Raw genomic sequence first — 21,074 nt, 5'->3', positions numbered from 1 at the left:
CAGAGATCACAAGTAGGCAGAGAGGCAGGCAGAGAGAGAGGGGGAAGCAGGCTCCCTGCTGAACAGAGAGACCACTGTGGGGCTTCCATCCCAGAACCCTGGGATCATGACCTGAGCTGAAGGCAGAGGCTCTAACCCACTGAGCCACCCAGGCGCCCCTATTTTGGGAGTGTTTTTTGTTACTCTATCACATGTTTGCTTGATCTGTGTTCCTGTTGTCTTAGGAAATGAGATTGATCAGAACTCTTTTTTTTTTTTTCTCCTTCAAATTCTTAGCTAGAGAAAGTGCCTTTGGGATATTCTTTTAGAGAAGAGAGTGAAAGTATTTATAAAATTATTTCATTCACAGAAATACTTAATTTTTCTATTTAGAAAAATGGAATTCACCTGGCCTCATTTGGAACATAGTTAATAATTCATTCTTTCCTTACCAAAAGTTTATCTTTACAATTTTTAGGCCAGTGAATTACAACTGAAGGCCTGTTTATAATATAGTACTAATTCATAAATGTCCCTATTACTAATTCCCCTGTGTTAGCTGTGTAGATTTTGAGTCTAATGGCCTCTCCTCAGTAGTTAATAGTGAGGTATCTAGACTCGAAGCCTTAAAGTCCCCTGAAACACTTTTCTTTAACACAGCTCCTAGGTGTACCAGTAATCAGAATTCATTACTTTAGGTATCCTTAGAAGAAAATACGGCACGTTTCAAATAATACCAAATAGCTGAGTCCTACTATTCATTTTCCTTAGTATCCTCAGAATAAAGAACAGTTCAGTGATAATATTGCAAAGACAATTCTTCACGTTAACAGATCTTGTTTGTAATCTTTTCAGAAAAACTCAAAAGGGAATATGAATGGACTGTATGCCTCTTCTGACTGCATCCCAACAAATAAATGAGTGACAAAATAGAGCTAACATTTCTCTCTTGAGCAAAATTAAATTGCCCTAAAATAAAGAATTTCTACAAATCAGTAAGAAAAAAGCAGACAGCCCAGTAGGAGAATGGGCAAAAATACTTGAACAAACACTTCACAAATAGGATATTCAAACAGCCAATAAACGTACTTAAAAGTTCTCAAAGTCATTAATCTTCAAAGAAATGAAATTTAAAACTATGATGCATTCCTACTATATACTCACCAGAAAAGCTAAGAATAGCTAAAATGAAAAAAGACAAAACCAAGTGTTGATAAGAGGATTGAGCAACTGGAATTCTTCATTTCCTGCTAGTACACTGGTACATCATGTTGGACATTATCTACTAAGGGTGAATATATATGCATACCCCAAGACCCAGTAATTGTACTGCTAAGGGTGAATATATATGCATACCCCAAGACCCAGCAATTATACTCCTAGATGTATACTCAACAGAAATACCTACACATATTTACCAAAAGTCACAGTCACAAGTTATTGTTGGTAATATCAGAGCGGCAACAAGTGTCCATCAACAATAGAATGCATAAATAAATTGTGATGTAGTCATACAGTGAAATATTATGAAAAATAATAAATTAATTACAACCTCATGAAACAACATGGCTGATTTTTTTCAACATAAAATTGAGCAAAGGAAACCAGATCCAAAAGAATACCTAATATACAATTCTGTTAATACGAAGTCCAAAAACTTTGGGTGGAATTGTAACTGGAAACACACATGAGGTGGACTTCTAAGATTTTGATATTCTTTTTCTTAATTTGAATGTCGGGGTGCTGGTTATGAGATATGTAAAAATCTTTCAAGATACACACTTAGAGTTTGTGTACTTTTTTCTATCTAAGATACACTCCGGTAAAAGTTTGCACAAAAACTTCTTAAACTAATTTTTGTTTTAGGAAATATTGTTGGGCCCATTTGGAATTCACAAGCTTTCCTGAATTAGTAGGACTAGCAGAGGAAGAGGGAGCAGACTCCCCACTGAGCAGGGAACCCCATGGACGGCCCAATCCCAGGACACTGAGAACATGACCTGCGCCAAAGGCAGATTCTGACCCGACAGAGCCACCCAGGCACCCCTGTTTTATACTTCAAAAACTTTTTTCCCTACTTTATTTTACTGTTCCACCATTAGCAACCCACAGGTATTTTTTCCTTAATTAATGTGTTTTGTTCCGCCGGAAGGGTTGCTAAATCGGGAGACTGCTTGTATAATTACAGAAGTGTAGCAAATGTTACCTTTATAGAGGACGTGATAGCCTTGCCTGGCATAGATCCATAAATCTACTACCTAGCCTGCTGAGGTATCACAGCTATATCTTGGGTTGTATGCCTGCAGTGTGCTAGTTATAAATTGGCTTAGATCTCATGCCTTGTTGTTTAGGTCAGCTCTGGGTCAATACTCTTAGTATCTGTTTACACATCTGTTCATGACACATTCACACTCTTACCTAGTGGTAGGTGCAGAGCTTGTAGCTGTGCATGATAAATAGCATTTGCTTCTATTTTCCAGGAACTCAGAAATGAAGTTTTCTTTTTCTTTTTTTATAAAGCTAGAAGTCCTTGTTGTGGTGGAAATTCAGGAATTTATCCTAAAAGCATTAGCTTTGCCCTTTCCACCTATCCTCAGATAGAACTTATTTATTACTCAAAGTAACCTTTATCTGTTTTGGTGTTTTATTCCTTTAATAATTAGACTGCTCTTGAATATCCAATCTTAAGATTGCTGAAAATGCTTGAAGAATATGTTTCTCTTCCAAATCTGTCAGTTAGCGGAAGTCTTTCAAAGTCCATTAACATCTGACACAAGTTCTTTTTTTTTCCCCACTGAGCCAATCTGATTGAATTACTATGAGGCAGGGATGGCTAGTGGTATTTGTTGTTACTTGGTTTTTAATATAAAGGCTTGTTACTGAAGATAGTGGCATAGGATACAAGTCACTGTAGCATTCTGTCAGGAAAGACCACCTGATGTAGTCTCTTCAGGTAAGGAAGTGGGCCTGATGAGTTTAAGTAACCAGTCAAGTCAGTGGTGAGTCTTGTGGACGTCTTATCTTCCAACTCCAAACTGGCAGTTCTCTGTGCCTGGTTCATAACTGTCCTCTTGGAGGTCTTCTCTTCACCAATCTCCTGGATTGGATTCTTTGTTTTCTGGATTCCAAGTTAACCCTTTTTATTTGTTTATTCCTTGACTTTACTAAAACACATTTTCTACCAGGTTCCTTAGGAAAGGTTCCTCATAGAAAGTAAGCCTTTGGTGTACTCAAAAAATGGCTCTATGCAACCTTCGCACTTACAGACTTGTGTAAAGACTTTTTTTTAAGGCATTGCACCATTGCCTTGTAGCTTTTAGCATTGTTGTTAAGGAGCATAATGTGTTTTTATTCCTAATCCTGTATTCCTTATTCTTTAATCCTGTGATCTATGTAACCTGGGTGTTTTGTTTTGTTAACTCTGTTTAAGAAATTGTCTTTATCCCATGTATTGTGAAATTTCACAGTGCTGTATCTTGGCAAGAGTTTTTTTTAACTAATTGTACTAGATTTTTGAAGAATCTGTCATCTGGGAAATTTCCTTGTACAACTGGTTAATTTTCCCCTTTCATTTTCTATGTTCTCTTTTTTAAACTCCTCTTAGGCAAATGTTGGATCTCCCATATTCATCAAATATTTTTTACCTATTTTTTCCTATTTTTACCTATTTTTTCCTTTTTTTTCTGCTTTCTTCTACTCTTATATTTATCTTTCAACTTTTCAGTTAGATGTTTTTATTTTTGTTATAGCTTGCTTTGATTTTCAGGAGTTCTTTCTTACCTTCTGGTTGTGTGATTTTTCCCTACCATCCTGTTCTTGTATAATGGATGTAATAGATCTTCTCTCTCTGAGGGAATTACAGGGTTTGTTTTTTAAGTTTTATTTTCCTTTATACAATGCATCTTTCCTCCACATTCCTTTTTTTTTTTTTTTCTTTTTGTTTTGTTTTGCTCTTTATTTTCTAGGCTTCCTCCAAATTTCTGGTGATCCTTAGCCAGATGGTCATACTTTAAAAGTAGGTGACCAGGGGGACCTGGGTAGCTTAGTCTGTTAAGCATCCAACTCTTAATTTCACCTCTGGGTTGTGAGATTGAGCCCCATGTCAGGCTCCTTGCTGGGCGTGGAGCCTGCTTAAGATTCTCTCTCTCCCTCTCCCTCTGCTCCATTACCCTCTTTTTCCCCTCTCTTAGAAAAAATAAATAAAATTAAAATTAAAAAAGTAAGGGACTGAAAGACTGCAAGTTCTGGGTGGCTAGCTACTGGTATACCTCATTGAAAGATATTCATGTAATAAGCTTTCCTTTTCTTGTTTTAAGGTTTTATTTTGTTTATATTTTTTAAGATTTTTATTTTTCAGTAATCTACACCAACATGGGCCTTGAACTCACAACCCCAAAATCAAGAGTCACATGCTCTACTGACTGAGCCAGCCATCCATGCCCCAGCTCTCCTTTTCTTTAGGGGATTCTCAAATGTCAGTATCTTGAACTCTTATTTAGGGCTGTTTGCTGAATCCAGAGATGAACTCTCCAACTTCCTGCTTGGAAGTGGCTGGTATGAGTAGATCACAAAATTGACTGCTGGCATCCAGGAAGCAAGGCAGGGAATTCACCAATGTGCTGGCTTTCACTTAATCTCTCTGTTTTCAGCCTTTATCCTCACCTAGGCCTTCCTTTGTACCTGGAATCACAGCATTCAGGAGTTTCTCCAGGAACAAATGGGCAGGGCAGAACAAATGCCTTGTAGGCAGGGCAAAAGAATAAGGGATAAATCCCTCTATCTTCAGACTTTGATCCCATGATTTCTTCCGTCCTGCCTGGTTAATGGTACATTTGACCCATGAGCCTTTCTGGGACTCTAATGTGACTGAGCTGGACCTTCATTGGTATTCACTTTTGCAGATACTTTGCTTATAGCTCTATTTACCTGCAAAGTCATTTGCCAATCTTCATTCATTTTCTGTCTTTCAAAAATTTATTACTATCACTGGTCCTGTACTCAAACCCCCAATCCGCATCTCCTCTGATGTTCTTTTGTTCTTCTGGGTTTATACTTTTATAAAAGTTCATCTCTTATTATTACTATGATTTTGGAGGGAAAGGAAGGAAGCACATGTTTTAATTCTTGCTTAACCAGAAGTCCAGAGCCAATTTCATCTATCATCATTCTTATTAGCCCATCTATCTTCTAAATTTATCATAGAAGCACTTGAACTACTTCTCTGAAATCCTGTATTCCAACATGCATTCAAACTAGGTATAGAATGACTTGCATACATGTTCTTTTGGGTGGCTATAGACTACTTATAAAGGCTTAATGAATTGTTAATATATAAATGGTACACAGAAATTTACATGCAATTACAGAAGAATATCTCTAAAACCAAATGATGCACAAAGAATACAGCATTTAAGAATATGACAAAAATTAGTGAGAGAGATTGAAAAATTAGTGAGAGAGAGTTACATTTCTTTGAAAAGCAAGTTAAGCAGTGGAAAGCTCTGCAAGAATAATGTAGCACGAGATAAAAAGCATTGTTATAGTCACAAGATACAGTACAGCTAGCTCTATAGATACCAATGCCGGGGTGGAGTGAGAGGAAACTGAGTCCACCTTCATTCCTCTATTACACAGTGTGCTAAATTAAGAGCAAATGAGCAGTGCAAAGTCATGGAAAGGATAATGCCTGGTGTCTCCATGCTTTATCCCAAATAAAGCCAGCTGGGATGATAGAGTACAGGAAATGACTGTGTCAAAGTAGATAAATTAGATGTATTTCTCAGTGTCTAGATAACAAATAGTGTATATCCCAGGTTAGGAATGGTGCCAGCTGGCCTGAAGACAAAATAGGCATATCCAGGGACTGGCATACTCTTCCTGCTAAGGGCTGTATAGTAAACATTTTAGGTTTTGTAGGCAAGTGATGATCTCTGTCACGACTTTTTTAGAAGTTTAAACTAAGTATATTCTATATGAAAGTAGGATGCAGTCTAGAGGCAGGCATCGAATAAATTACCAGTGTGATATTAAGAAAGCAGTATTATAGAATTCAATATGAATTTTTTTTTAAGTGAGGCAACTTGTATTTGAAGGTCAGGAAGGCCTCTCTGAAGAATTGGCATTCATGCCGAGACCTAGAGATTAGCTAGATGAAGTAAAATTGATGTACTCTCCAGACAGAGGAAATTGCCTTTGCAAAAGGCAGAAAGGCAAGGTCTACTGGATTAAACAGGGGCTTTGTAAACCAGCACACACACATTTTGTTCCAGGGAGATTGTAAGAACAATGAGTTGCTGTTTTATCTGCATCCCCTCCCTTGAAGGAAAGGAAAGGCAGTCTAAGGACTTAGTAGGTATGTGCAAGAAGCTGGCCCAGGACTGAAACTTGACCATGGAAAACTTCATCAATCTCTGCATAACTGATGGAGTGGTAATTTTCTCTTCTCCATTCACAGGAATTTTTTGAGAACCCTGCTTTTCGTCCTGATGGTTTGAAACTCTACCCTACCCTGGTGATTCGTGGAACTGGGCTTTATGAGCTCTGGAAATCAGGAAGATATAAGAGTTATTCTCCTAGTGACCTGATTGAATTGGTGGCTCGGATCCTTGCCCTCGTGCCTCCATGGACTCGAGTGTACCGAGTGCAGAGGTAGTGTGTTACCTTTTATGCTGGAAATAATAATCAATAATAAAAATGAGTCTATTTAATTTCTAATGAGAACAGTCCAAATTAATATTGAGGAGTTTGAATCTTTTTCTTTTTTTTTTTAATTAGAAATGAGACCTGGAATTCTGTCTATACATAGAGATGGAAATGAAAGGACAGCATGTCCAAGCCACTTTGCCAGTATCTTATTTATTCATGTATTCATCTCTCCATTGATTCACGTGCCAGGCGATGAAATTACGATGGTACATATGCATGATGTTGGTTCCAGAATTTCCTTTTCCAGGCCTACTTCAGTCTGGATACAGTAGTGAGTACGGAGGAAGGAAGTGTAGGCATATATCTGTTATCCCTGTTGTAGAGCCTCTAAAGGAAAAAAGAAAGAGTAGTAATAACCATTCTTCACAGATATTAATGTAAATGTGGAGAAAGAGTGAACTATTCCTGATGACATGAAGGAAATCATTTCAACTGCTTTTTTCCTAGAGGAGAGAAAAACTAAGATGTCATTTGCATTCATGACCTTTACTTATTTATTTATTTTATAAGAAACATAACTCTGAAGAAAAATTTTAGGAGCCATAAAGTTACAGATCTACCTACAATCCTGACAGAGCCATGCCTGCATTTGCTGGTGAGGAAGGCACATTTCCACCACCTTGCCAAAAGCTGCCTAGATTCTAGTACAAATAAAGGGGGAAAGGTGACTAGTGAATGTGTGTACAATCAGTTGCTGTGACTATTAACTCCACTGAGCATAAAAATTGTGTTCCTAATAATATAAAACAGTGAGTACTGAAAATAAGCAGAATGACCAACTAAAGGACAATTATCAAGAATATAAAGTAATGGATTTGCTTAAAAGTTGAAGGATATTTACACTAGTGATTTCTTAAATTTTTTAAATTATTGGCCCAATGTAAGGATCTAAATTGCCTGTATGATCTGGTTTTTTTCTTTTAATACTGAAGAAAACTAAGCTGCCAAAACTGTTTGTGTTGTCCTTCCCCTTCTTTTTCCAACCCTTCTCAAACAACTCAGTTCAAAAGACATTAGAAGGTGCTCACAATGCAGCCATCCGCCCAGAAGTAGGGAGCCACAGGGCATGGAGGTCGCTGTTGTGGAGAAGGCAGTGCTATTGTGTGGTCTCTGGCAGCCTGGATGTGGTAGTGAGGGCATTCTTGGTGAGTTCTGGTCTGGCGCAGGATGTCAGTACTGAGCAGGGTGAGGACACGTCCTGGAGTAGGTGGGGAATGGGGTGCAGAGAAGAGAACAGCAGTGGAAGATTGGTTACTTGTAGAAGGTTGATCTAGGAAGTAGATAATATTAAGGATAATGGGAGCTAGGCTTTGTGTTATCTGGAATGGGAATTAGAAATGTGAAAAAGGAGAAAATTGGAATGTACCCCATGATGTTTTAGAATAGGAGATACTGGTGTGAACTCATGGTTTTCAGCATATGGGTAGATACAGAAATAATTATAAATAGTATAATAAATAATAAATATAGTGTGTGTGTCTTTTTCACAGTCTTTAATGCAATGGTATTTTGCATTTTTGTGCTATTTTTTGGTCATTTCACTATTTAAAATGACCCTTAAAGGTGGTACTGAAATGTTGTGTACTGTTCCTAAGTGCAAGAAGGCTATGACATGCCTTATGGAGAAATGACATGTGTTATATAAGCTTCATTTGGCCTTGAGTATAGCACTGTTGGCCGGGAGTTCAGTGTTGTATCAACAATTTTATATATATATATGGTGTTCTTAAACACATGTGAAGCAAGGTTATATGTTGATTATTAAATGAAAATGTTGTGACTAGAGGCTCACAGGAACCTAGCCCTGTATTTCCCCTAGGAGCAATATTTTAATATTCACTAACTCAGCATTCGTGGAAACTTTGTAGAATATAGTTACTGAGAATAATGCATATTGACTGTACATTGTTTCAGAATCCCTCCCTATAACATGCTTATTAATTACAGAGCAGAAATAAGTAACTTGACTGTGGAGAAGACTGGCAGCTGGTGAAAGTGAATACCATCAGTAATCGTACAAGTCATTTAATGTGTCACATGATAGTATGACGGTATCACTTCTGTGTTACTCAGCCAAAACTCCATAATCTGAATTTAATTATGAGGAAACAACAGACAATCCCAAATTGAGAGGTACTCTAAAAAATAGTGTGAAATCTTCAGAATTATAAGAATTAAGGAAAGAGTTTCATTTTGAAGGAGACTAAAAAGTCATGACACCTAAATACAACACAGGGTTCTGACTGGACCCTTTTGCCATAAAGGACATTGTTTAGACACTGGTGAGCCTGCAGTGGAGTCCAGGATTAGACAGTAGTAAAGTACTGTTGTTAACTTCCTGATTTTGGTGGTTGTATTATGGTTGTGTAAGAGAATATCCCTGTTATATACTGGAAATACTTCCAGTATTATGAGGGTGTTGGAACATCTTGTTCCCGATTTGCCATCAAATAATTTAGGAAAATAGTTATTTGTACTGCACTTGGGACTTTTTCTGTAACTTTGAGATTGTTTCAAAAAATGTAAACTAATACAATAGAAAACAAAGATGCAATAAGTAGTATTAACAAAAACAAAAGATAAAGATTATTTGCATTTAACTGACTTGAGCAACGAGATAAAAGTGAAGATACTACTTCCCAGCAGCTGAGTATGAAAAAGCAAATCTGTTGTGTTGACGTCAACTTAATGATGGTGATCTTATCAGCTCTGAGTACCTGAGATACTCACCTGACCCTTATTACTCATATTGGGCCCCAACACATATTTCCCCCATGGGGGCCAGTGTTGCTGGACTAGCCCCTATGCTGCTTATTATAACTGCAAGACACACTTCAGCAAAAACCATCAGGGGACTTAGAGAAACAAGACTCAAGTGTCCTGGAAGGTCCCCAGCAAACCCAATAGGTACACAGTGAACTTGAGGGGGAAGGCGGGAAAGGCATGAACCTGCCTTTATTAGGATCCAAGGGTAGAGTGTCTAGGGTTTTGTGGGTTCATTCACTGGTTAATTTAAAGAACAAAAATGGGAATTAAGGTGTGATAAGGAAGAAAATGGGGCCACTCTGAGGGTCAGTTATGTAGGTTACCAACGGCTTTCTCAAAGAGAGAACTTCATGGGGGGAAGGGACTGTCTAAATCCTTATCTGGTCATTTTGCTAGTAGCTGTGTCACACAGCTAGCAATATGTTTACTCAGGATAGATGTCTTTTGAAATGGATGCCTCAACAATCAAAAACTTAATGTCAAGCACTCATGCTACAGAAAGCTTAATAATGTCAGGCTCTTACACTGCAGGGCAGCCAGAAAATAATACTTCCCAGCAGCAGCGAATGGCAGCAGATATCACAGAGTAGATAGAAATGTCACAGCCATAGACACCATAGTTTTCTTACCATAAGTAACAAGGCATAGCTCACACAATCAGGTGAAGAATTTGCATTCTCCCCCTTCACTTTCAGTTTTAAATTTCTTACTGCTGTAACCAGTGATTCAAAACCAACAGAGACATTGCTATAACATTAAAAGCTTAAGTTTATAGACTATGAAATATCACCATGGGACATTATCCTGGCCTACCACCAACTAAGAAAATAAAGACTTTGAGAAAATAAGAGCAGCAAAATAATCTTTATAGGAAAATTGTAAGGGCATCATGACCAGAAGAATTAAGAACATGTGTGTTAATACTTCCAAAGGTTGTGTGTGAGAAGGGCATATTATGGGTAACCAACATGAGGCTGAGGAGAGAAAATCTGTTCTCAGTTCTCCTGTCATGACCCCAGTAAAGCTCTCTCTGGAGAATCTGGCAATAAAAGTGTCCCCCAGCTCTAATTCCAAGAAGCCAAACTGTCAGTTCTATTTCTCTATCAATACATCACTTAAAAGATTTATGCAGGACAAATGGTACAGGTGGGTGTAGGCTTGAGATTTTGAAGTGACACTCTTTTTTTACTTTACAGTGTGTGGGTGAATTAAAACTTAACAGAATGCTGTAAAACAAGAGGTACAATCTCTTTTAAAACATGGAATTAGTAATATCCTCAGACACACTCAATTTATTTCAAAATCATGATGACTCAGTTCCTAACATAGCAAATGCCTTTGGTGGAGAGAGTCATGCAGTCTACCTGTGATGTCAGATTTGCATGCTTTGGGACTGATAATTTACTTAATTTCGAATGTGACTATTTCTAAGTTTTTTAGAATAAAGATTAAAATCTTTATGATACTTTCTATTTTATTTTTTGTTTCCAATATAACAATGCTATTGTTAAACAAGTTTCTGTTAGAATTCTTTATTTTTTTAATGTACCATGCACTAATTTAAAGCATTTGTTTCCGAATAAGCCTGGACAGAATTCCTTCAAATTAGTTTATTTTTTGCGTTGAATATTAGTGAACTATTACTATGGCTGCCTGCATAAGAATTCATTCAGATTTATGTTTTGCTACTTGCTTTTTGCCCATTTTTATTTGCATACTTTCTTTGTGTATACTGCATAAAAAATTATTCAAATTTATTTTATATTGACTTGTTTTTTGTTATCAATAATCACTGAAATTCTAGCCTAGACTTTACAGTGCTGAGGTAGAGTGTTTCTATGTACCACAGTTCACTGATCACAATGCATTTCTTTTGGAGCATGTGATTTTATGATTTTTTTCCAACAGAGTTCGTAGGATATTACTAGCTATCCAGAACTCGTATTTTCTACTTAAGTTCCAGCCATAAAGCACTGTATTTACATGAACAAAATAACTTCTCTATAAAGCTACTTTAAAAGCACTTTCAAAATATGTATTAATAATGGGCTTATTTTATTTTCCCAAAAATTTCCTTGTATGTTTGGGATGCATCTCTACATAGCAATACATTTTATACACTGGCAAATATTTTGTTTGCATTTTTGTGTTCCATTTCTCATTAAAGACTTAGAATAATCTTCATAGTTATAATTTTAATGGCAGCACCGTAGTTTAGCATTTCATTCTGTCTCATTTAGTCTGTTCCCTAATGTTGGACATTTAGGTTGCTTCTAACTTTTTTTTTTTTTTTAAATCATTATCCTAACCTTCATGACAACTAAAATCCATGTAGATAGAAAAATCTATTTTTAGTTTTGATGAAGCCTTCTATTAGGGTAGTATAATCTAGGAGAAGGATCACTCATGATAAAGGAACCAAGTAAGATGGTGATGAATATACTTTATGGAACAAGGGGAGTATAAATGAATTTTGTGGTTATTGCTATGTATAGTAATAAAGTTTTCCAAAGGAATTAGGATAAGCTACCAATTTAGAGTAATAAGCAGTTATTGGCTTAGTCACAATCTCTATAGAATCAGATGCTTATATTTTTTATTTATCTAGGGGTTTTAATTTGCATTTCTGTAGTTATTAGTGAAGATTAACACTTTTTTCCTATAACTGATTATTATTTCTGCTTCTTCTTCAGTCAGTTGTCTGTTTATATATAAGTTGCCAGTCATGGAATTTGGGAATAAAGGAGATGGTGCTTTTTCTTGAGATAACTCAGAGAAAATCTCAGTTTTACCTTTCAGAGGCCTTTTGAATTATCTTCATTCTTCTAGACAAAGACAAAGACTAGGGAGATAAAAAGCCATATTCACATAGTACATTTAACACTTAATAACAGTCTGATAGCTGTTTTCTGGTAAAAGCTTCATGTCTCAGCTTAATATTTTATATTTTATTCATTTTATATTTGGTTATAGCTCAAATTTGGTGTATCTGGACCTCTAGAAGGAAATTTGTATTGGTAACTGGAAAGTAAAATTTTGAAATAGAGGTGCTAAAGAAAGTTTTAGTGGGTAACTGAAACATTATATACAGATGTGTACAAGAAAAGGCTGGGTCTTTAGAGAGTGTTAATAAGTAACTGAGAAACCTGATTTGTGCAAAGGGAATCATATGGTTTTGACTCCACAATGTTCCTTCCAGCTTCAGTTTTAAACTTTTAGAGCAACTCTGAGAATGTAGAAAACTGATAAACCATTGGCAAGGGAAAAAAGTCCCTCCCAGAGTGTTGAATCTAGGTAATTTAATAATTATAGTTTATTTTTGTTTTAAACCATAGTAAAGGCAAATCATGTGTGTCTTTGTGTTCTGTGCATTTAGGATATCTGGCTATTTCTATGTAGGGTCCCCTAGTGATAACTTCTACCAATTACAGATAATAAACTTAGCACTGACTGGTGAATCTAAACATACAGGGAGATTTTAGGAATTGTTTTTCAGATAGGTGTTAGAAGGGGAGAGAAGAAGGAAAGTAGGAGAGAAGGTGTTTCAAGTGAAAATACAATGTTTTATACTTGGCCTTTTTTTTAAATGCTGTATTTTACTAATAGATTAGTTGGTATTTTTTAATTAGACATTTCCCCCACCTTTTCTTTTCTTAACTAATTTATAATTTACACTTTTAATTTTATGACACTTGAATCAGTAACATCTGATTCAAGTAACATCTTACTTATTTTTATGAAGCAGTATTCTAATAGATGATTCTGTGTTGTGCCCCTGAAGGATGCAGTGAATGATTGAATGTAAAATTCTGTCCAGACACATGATGGAGCCACATTAAAGTGCTGCCGCCTGCGGGCTCTTTGACAGCTGTCTGCCTCAGTGTGATATTTAAGTCACTGTGAACCATTAGAAGAGGAATACCAATTTGCAACCAAAACATGCTCTGAAGCTTGAGAACCTTCAGACCAAAAAAGCTCTAGACATCACTTTGAAAGGTTTCTGATGAGCAAATTGCAAATATTAGCACCTCTAAGCTTAAAATGTTACCTACTGAAATAGGAAAGTGAATAAATATTCTTGAGTTATAATCTCTTTTCAAGTCAAGAAAGTGAAACTTGATTGAAACAAATTGAGAAAACCTAAAAATAATTTTAACTCCTACCTAGATGGAGTTCAGATGGTCAGTAATCTCACCTGGGCTTTGAACTCCTAGAAAAACTGTAACAATATTTGTCTCTCTTTATATATTCCAGATTGCTTAATACACTCCTTTGCACATAAAAGGTGCTCAGGATACATAGAATTCTGTCCCTTTGTTTTCACTGAAAGAAACCTTTGCTTTCGTTGAAAGAGATACTTTCGCTAAAAGTGGAGAGTGCCACATTTCTATTCCTTAATGAGGAAGAACTCACATCTGATACACTCCAAGCACATCACTGCCAAAGACTACTAAAACCATGTTGCAGAGCTTCTGGGTGGCTCAGTCAGTTAAATATCTGCCTTCCTCTCAGATCATGATCTCAGGGTTGCCCCATATTGTCAGGGCTCCCTGTTCAGCAGGGCGTCTGCTTCTCCCACTCCGTCTGCCCTTCCCCCCAGCTCATGCTCACTTGTGTGTGCGTTCTTTCTCTCTCTCAAATGAATAAATAAAATCTTATTTATTTACTTGATAGACATCACATGCAGGCAGAGAGGCAGAGGGGTGAGGGGGAAGCAGGCTTCCCAGTGAGCAGAGAGCCCGATGTGGGGCTTGATCCCTGGACCCTGGGATCATGACCTGAGCTGAAGGCAGAGGCTTTAACCCACTGAGCCACCCAGGCACCCCTAAATAAAATCTTTAAAAAGAAAAATGTTGAATTTTTATATTGATAGACATAAATTTAACAATATTTATGAATTGTTCACATCATTAAAAAGCTCTCTATTACTAGGTCTTCTCTGGTTTGTGCTTCGTGGTAATCAGAGCTAGCTTCTGGGAAATGTAAGCTGTGTAGTCTCATAGCTCCTTGAACTTGGCTTAATGCTTTGCTTTCACCATCGTGAAATTATTAATAATTTCTTAACAAGAGGCTATTGTCATTGTACTAGGCCCCACAAATTATTAGCCAGCTCTCTTGGTAATTATTTCTGTCATATAATTCTGCTTAACGACACTATATGATAAAACCAATCCCTTAGAGAGTTTACTTCCTTTGAAATTTTTAGTGTCTTTTAAAAGTACTGCTTTATTATTAAAATATTTGTACAGAGCTCATCTTTCTTTCCCTTCCCATCTCTCCAACCCATCACCTATGGAGGCAATGCCATGGAGGCATTTACCGCTCATATCTGTCATCTGAAGAAATGGAGAAGGGTAGAGAGTGCAGTGGTGGCAGCTTGAGCAGTTAGGAGATTAGCAGATAAACTATTTGACTTAGCAAATAAGTCAATATACTAAAGATAAGAGAGCCAGATTTCTCATCATCTGATTTGAAAGGTGGAAAGTTGAACACTGGACTAGAATTGTAATTATCAGCATGAACTCATGAACTTTTTAAATTTACATACAGAAATAGTTATAAATGTACATTTATGTATATTCATATATGAGTGCCTATATGCACATACAAGTATGTACGTATATACATAAATTTCTTAGTTATTTACACTGTGTTTGGAGGCAATGATACCTCAGTAGTAATGAGCACAGTGAATGAATGCTTAGATCTTGATTTCTAAATACCATTCCCCACTAAAAGGAATCAGGGCTGCTTGGAACATTGGCCAATTACAGGGTTGGAGCAGCAAACATACAAAATAAACCTGGAACATATTGTTGTTTCAGAAAGTAAGGAAATATTCAAAGAAGGTGAACATGTCAAAAGGACCCAGAAACCAGCCTGAATACATACCCACAGGCCAAATCTAATTTAAGCAACAAAATAAATAACATTAGCATCAGGTTACAACTCTTTGAATAAAAAAGGAATCCATGAGTTCATAAATGAATAAATAAATGGAGAAAAGAAAGCTCTTCCTTGTAATACAAGCCCAACTAATAAATGTAGGAGGGATGATTGATAATCACCAGTTTGACAGTCATAATAGGGATGGTGAAACAGGAGTCATCGGTGCATGTTAGACTAGTGTTTGGAGGGTTGTTGAGGAACAAGATACTGTTCTGATACTGTGCAAACAGGTGTCCTTTTCACAATCTTACTAAATAATCCATTTTTCACATTTTTGTGCTTTGTGTTGATTTTTGCATTTTAAAAGGGCCCCAAGCATAGTGCAGAATTGCTGTATAGCATTCCTAAGCACAAGCTGTAATAAACCTTCTGAAGAAAATAAATATTAGATGAGCTTCATTAAGGCATAAATTTAACGGCTGTTAGCCACAAGTGTTAGGTTAATGAGTCAGATACATGTTAAATAAAGTATTTTTACATAGAAATAAAATAAAAGAGGGTTATGTATCGATCAGTTGAAGAAAATGTAAGTGAGGCTCACAGAAACCTAACCCTGTGTTTTCTGTAGGAACAGTGTTTGAGTAATTGCGAATACAGTACTCAGGGCACCTTTATAGAATTTATGCCTAGTGAATAACGAGAATCAAATGTATCTGCCATTCAATGAGTACTAATAGTGATTGCCAGTGATTTTATCAGATTAATATCATGTATAACAGGATTTTAAATTTTACCTGTAAGACATGGAAGTACATGTATTTCTGAGTTGTTTATAAAATGTTTCAGGGTAAATGGGGCGCCTGGGTGGCTCGGTTGGTTAAGCATCTGACTTCAGCTCAGGTCATGATCTCAGGGTTCTGAGTTCGAGCCCCAGAGGCCCACATCAGGCTCCACGGAGTGGGGAATTTGCTCCCTTTGCCACTGCCCCTCCTCCCGCTTGTGCATGTGCACGTGCACATGCGCGTGCATGCTCAAATAAAACCTTAAAAAGTGTTTCAGGGTAAAAAAGGGCACTTAGAAGACTTGATCTTTGGCTTATATAATATGAAACAGTAAAATATTTAAAACAGTATATTTGCACATTCCTGGCCAAAATAAATCTCATATAGATATAGATATATTTATTTATTTATTTTGCTTCAGTAACCTTCATTTAGTTTTATGTGATTGTTAATTTGTTTGTTTGTTTGTTTTTGAGAGAGAGAGAGAGCACATGACAGGGAGGGGCAGAGCGAGAGGAAGAGAAGGTCACAATCAGACTGCTTGCTGAACACAGAGCCCTATGCAGGGCTCCATCTCAACCCTGAGATCATGACCTGAGCTGAAACCAAGAGACGGCCACTTAATTGGCTATACCACCCAGGCGCCCCTGCAACTGATTTAAAATGTACTTGATTTTAAGAAATTATAGTTTCAAAATAGAAAGTTAATTTTTTTTGCTAAGAACTTTAAGTATACCATATATATTAACTAATCCCTCTAAAATATATTCTTTAATATCACTCTTACACTGAACTCACTGATGTGTCATTGTCTTAAAGAATTTTGGCTTATCATTGCTTTATGTAATGTTTCATGGAAACTCTGCTGGCTTCCAGAGCCTAATAGATTTACTGTGTATATCTTTTAATGATAATTGATTGGCTGTTGATATTTTTGAGTGAGAAATATCTTACTAGAATCAAATGGGTGAATTAGCTAATTGTATATATTTAACATTTGGAGGGATAAGTAAAAAGAAGAAAAAATTTCAAGTTGATTCAAAAACAAATGAGAAGAAAAGATATATTCTTCATATCTTTCTCCTAATGAATCAAATATTAGACAAAACAAATTGAGGACTTGCCTTTGAATAGGAAGTAGATGTGCTAAGCATATTCTTCAGATTTTTTTTTTTTAACTTTTATCATCAGATGCTGATTTTTGTCTAGAAGAGGATGTTGGGGCTTCTAAAATAGAGCTCATAACTTTAGCTTTTGATTGAAATCTCCTTTATGCCTGGCACTTTATGCTGTATTGATGCCAGGAAATAAAATTTATCTCCTCTTATCTTTAGGCAAGCTGTTAATCTTCTAATGCAGAGTCACTTCTAATTTAGATTTCTAGGAAACAGGGAGACGCGGGGGAGTATTCTTTGAGTCCATTTGTTGGCTGAGCTAGGCTTTTGAGCTTCCTGGTTACTTGTCATTCAGCAACTGTATGGGCAAGTGTTTTTAAGCTATTAATAAAGAAGTACATTAACAATTGCTATTTCTCCTCTTTAAACAAATTGGATTTTACTTAAAAAGACAGTTGTATTTCTTGTTTTGCTTAGTGCAAATTTATCTCTTCAGCCAAAAATCATTACTGATGGCTATCAGACATTTATTTTATACTTTGTAATCTTATAAAGTTATTTTCATTGGGTGTTTCCTCACAAAAACCCTGAGTGGTAGGTGAAAATCATGATTTCATGGATGGGAAAACAAACAGAGAAGCCCTGAACCTTGCTTCCTGTTTAGAATAATTCTGCTTTTCTGATCTGCTTTGTAGGTTTTTGTTTGTTTCCTTTTTTATATATCCCTGCCTTACTGCTGTAGAGAATGATTTGTATTTTACAACAGCTGACGTCTTTCTTTTGCAGAGATATTCCAATGCCCTTAGTCAGTTCAGGGGTAGAGCATGGTAATTTGAGAGAGCTGGCATTTGCAAGAATGAAAGACCTTGGAATACAGGTAAGAGTTTGACTAGAACTGTTAAGATCAAAGTAATCTGAAACACAAAACACTTTGATACATACTTACAGACTCACAAGTTTGGTCAAAAAGTTTCACATACTGAAGGTATTGTACTCTGTAACATGAAGTTGAAACTAGTGGTTACAAAGGCTGCATCTTGTCCCTTACACCCGTCTGCTTTCTTCTAAAAGGGCAGGTTTGCTGATTTAAGGGTTGCTTTTTCACCTACTCAGATGCCAACTATGTGCTCAACTCTCCCTTTTAAATTTTGAAGTATTTCTTTTTTTCTTTCTTTTAGAGTATTGGGTGTTCAATTCTTGACTAGCGGTGGTAGACAATATGCATATACATTTGAAGAAATAAGGATTACATGTGTAAAATGATTACCCAACAGTGTTGTTGCCCACATATTCCAGTGTCCCTTGCCCCACTCCATCCCTTTGTCTGTTCAGGTACTTACTTCTTCTGCAGATATTTACTAAACATCTTTCTTCTGACCCTGAAGTACTAAAGAACCCAGAATCTGTGACAGTCTCTGCAGATGACTCTTAAATACAGAAGATGATTATGACATAAATTCACAGCCCCCTAGAAACTTCTTAATAGATCTGCTAAAGGAAAAAAGCCAGGAGTGGGCTCAAGGGGTGAGCATTAATTCCTGGGCTCCGCTTTCAGCATTTGGATTCACCAGGTTTGGGATAGAGCCATGGGATGTTCTCATGCACAATCCAGACATGGACCACACTTTGAGAGATACCATTTCAAGGACTGCATATCATGTTTGTGGACTTGCCCAAGACATTTTATTCTTTTAGTCCATTGTTTGTCCAAAGAAGAGTTTGTGAACATGATTGGCTTATTCTTTTTAAAAAACAAAAACAATTTTAAGTTCTAGAAAAAGGGCAAATTTATTATCTATAGTAATTAATAGTACCAAATGAAACTATGTGCCTGTTCTGCTTCCCGTTTTCCAGCTGTCCTTCTTCCAACCCCTCTCCCCTCTGAGTATACCACAGCCAAAGTGATTGACCTGGCCTGGTTAGCCTGATAATCTCATCATCTAGCTATCATCTCTAACCTAGTATCCCTTTTAAACCGTAATAGCCTCTCTTAAACTGGAAAGACTAAAATTCAGTGAAAGCCCAAAGACACCTAGTTCACATAGGCAATGTCTTTACCAGAAAATAAGTACACACCAGTCTCTGCTTTTTTAAAAAGCTTTCTCTGGGCAGCTTGGTGGCTCAGTCAGTTAGGTTTCTGATCTTGATTTTGGCTTGGCCTGTGATCTCAGGGTTTTGGGATTGGGCCCCACACCAGGCTTGTACACTGGGCATGGAGCCACCTTGGGATTCTCTCTCACTCTCTCCCTCTGCGCTCCCCCCCAAAGCATTATCTCATAGCCCCCCTCCTGGAGGAATGCAGGTGTTCATTAAGAGCATATAACTATGGTGCGTTCACATGCAAACTACTATATAGATCTGCTGTAGTTAAAAGACAACATCTAAATTTAATAGATTTGTAATTACAGAGACTTCTGATCTTTGTTTGCTATATAATTTTTGAGTTCATAGAAACCACATTAACAAAGCACTATTATCTGGGGCTAGTTCCTGGGACATGGAAATAGGTTTGCTTTTACAGAACTGAATAATGAGATTTTCTCATGGAATTCTATACGTATGTAACAGTACTTCATAAATATGCTATTTTAGTAATAGAACTTGCATGACATCATCACGTTTCCTAGGATGATCTTTTCTCACTGGTAGAAAATGCTAGAATCCTCCGGGCGGCTGTGTGGCTCAGTGGGTTAAAGCCTCTGCATTCGTCTCAGGTCATGATCCCAGGGTCCTGGGATGGAGCCCTGCATCGGGCTCTCTGCTCAGCAGGGAGCATGCTTCCCTTCCTCTCTCTGCCTGCCTCTCTGCCTACTTGTGATAGCTCTGTCTTTCAAATAAATAAATAAAATCTTTAAAAAAAAAAAGAAAATGTTAGAGTCCTGACAGTAATTTTTATAATTTATTCTGAAGGGGAAAAATACTATATTACATATAATGTAATACTGTGAGGATTTTGTAATTATAAATGTCCGGCTATATAGTGTACACACTGGGTTGTGGAATAAGAGTGAGAGTTGTATCACATGAGCTTGGCCTTGCAGAGACCAGGCATTGCATGTGTATCATGTGCCTCCTAGTGATGATCTCATGACTATGGTTTGGACTGTATAATAAATAGCTCTGGGTTCCTTCTTTTCTTCCTTTTTAACCTCTTCCTTTCTCCCAGCCTTTCTTCCACAATGCAAAAAAACAAAAACAAAACACGGCAGTCTTCCAGCATCCTTCTTTTTGACATTGTAAAATGACAGAAACATGATGATGCTAAAAATTTTAACTGCCATAAAATGGTGAAGGTTTTAAAAAATGAGGAATTTTCTTCTTATTCTTCTATATACATAGTTTTGGATTATACTTTCAGGTTTAGTTATATCCCCTGGGTAAAACTGTTGTCAGATTTTAGAACATACATTATTTACTTTGAGTATTACATATTGCTCTCAGAATTCTTTTTTTTTTTTTTAAGATTTTATTTATTTATTTGAGAGAGAGAGACAGTGAGAGAGAGCATGAGCGAGGAGAAGGTCAGAGGGAGAAGCAGACTCCCCATGGAGCCGGGAGCCCGATGTGGGATTCGATCCCGGGACTCCGGGATCATGACCTGAGCCGAAGGCAGTCGTCCAACCAACTGAGCCACCCAGGCATCCCTGCTCTCAGAATTCTAAGCTTGTTTTTAAAGCACTACCATTTCCCCCTATCCTCAGACTTAGTAAAGATGGTTTTATTTTGAAATTTAATTCTTTTTAATCTCCTTGTAAATTGTGTCCAAACTTAATTTTGAGCCCAGGATTTGATGGAAAGGTGTGAATAAAAATTTAGTTACCAGTTTTATACTTGCCCC

The 21,074-nt window shown here is 36.9% G+C and overlaps 1 protein-coding gene across 1 annotated transcript in view; it reads left to right on the top strand.

The window, feature by feature from the left end:
• Positions 1 to 21,074, top strand: part of ELP3 (elongator acetyltransferase complex subunit 3) — a 109,423-nt gene that overhangs the window by 54,922 nt on the left and 33,427 nt on the right. Inside the window, exons 10-11 of the mRNA XM_059372634.1 lie at positions 6,434 to 6,627; positions 18,023 to 18,113. Of these exons, the coding sequence (XP_059228617.1) occupies positions 6,434 to 6,627; positions 18,023 to 18,113 (285 nt within the window). The remainder of the gene's footprint in view (positions 1 to 6,433; positions 6,628 to 18,022; positions 18,114 to 21,074) is intronic.

The sequence above is a fragment of the Mustela nigripes genome, chromosome 1 (assembly GCF_022355385.1).
Source record: "Mustela nigripes isolate SB6536 chromosome 1, MUSNIG.SB6536, whole genome shotgun sequence".
Lineage (NCBI taxonomy): Eukaryota > Metazoa > Chordata > Mammalia > Carnivora > Mustelidae > Mustela > Mustela nigripes.
This window is presented reverse-complemented; position numbering and strand designations above follow the sequence as displayed.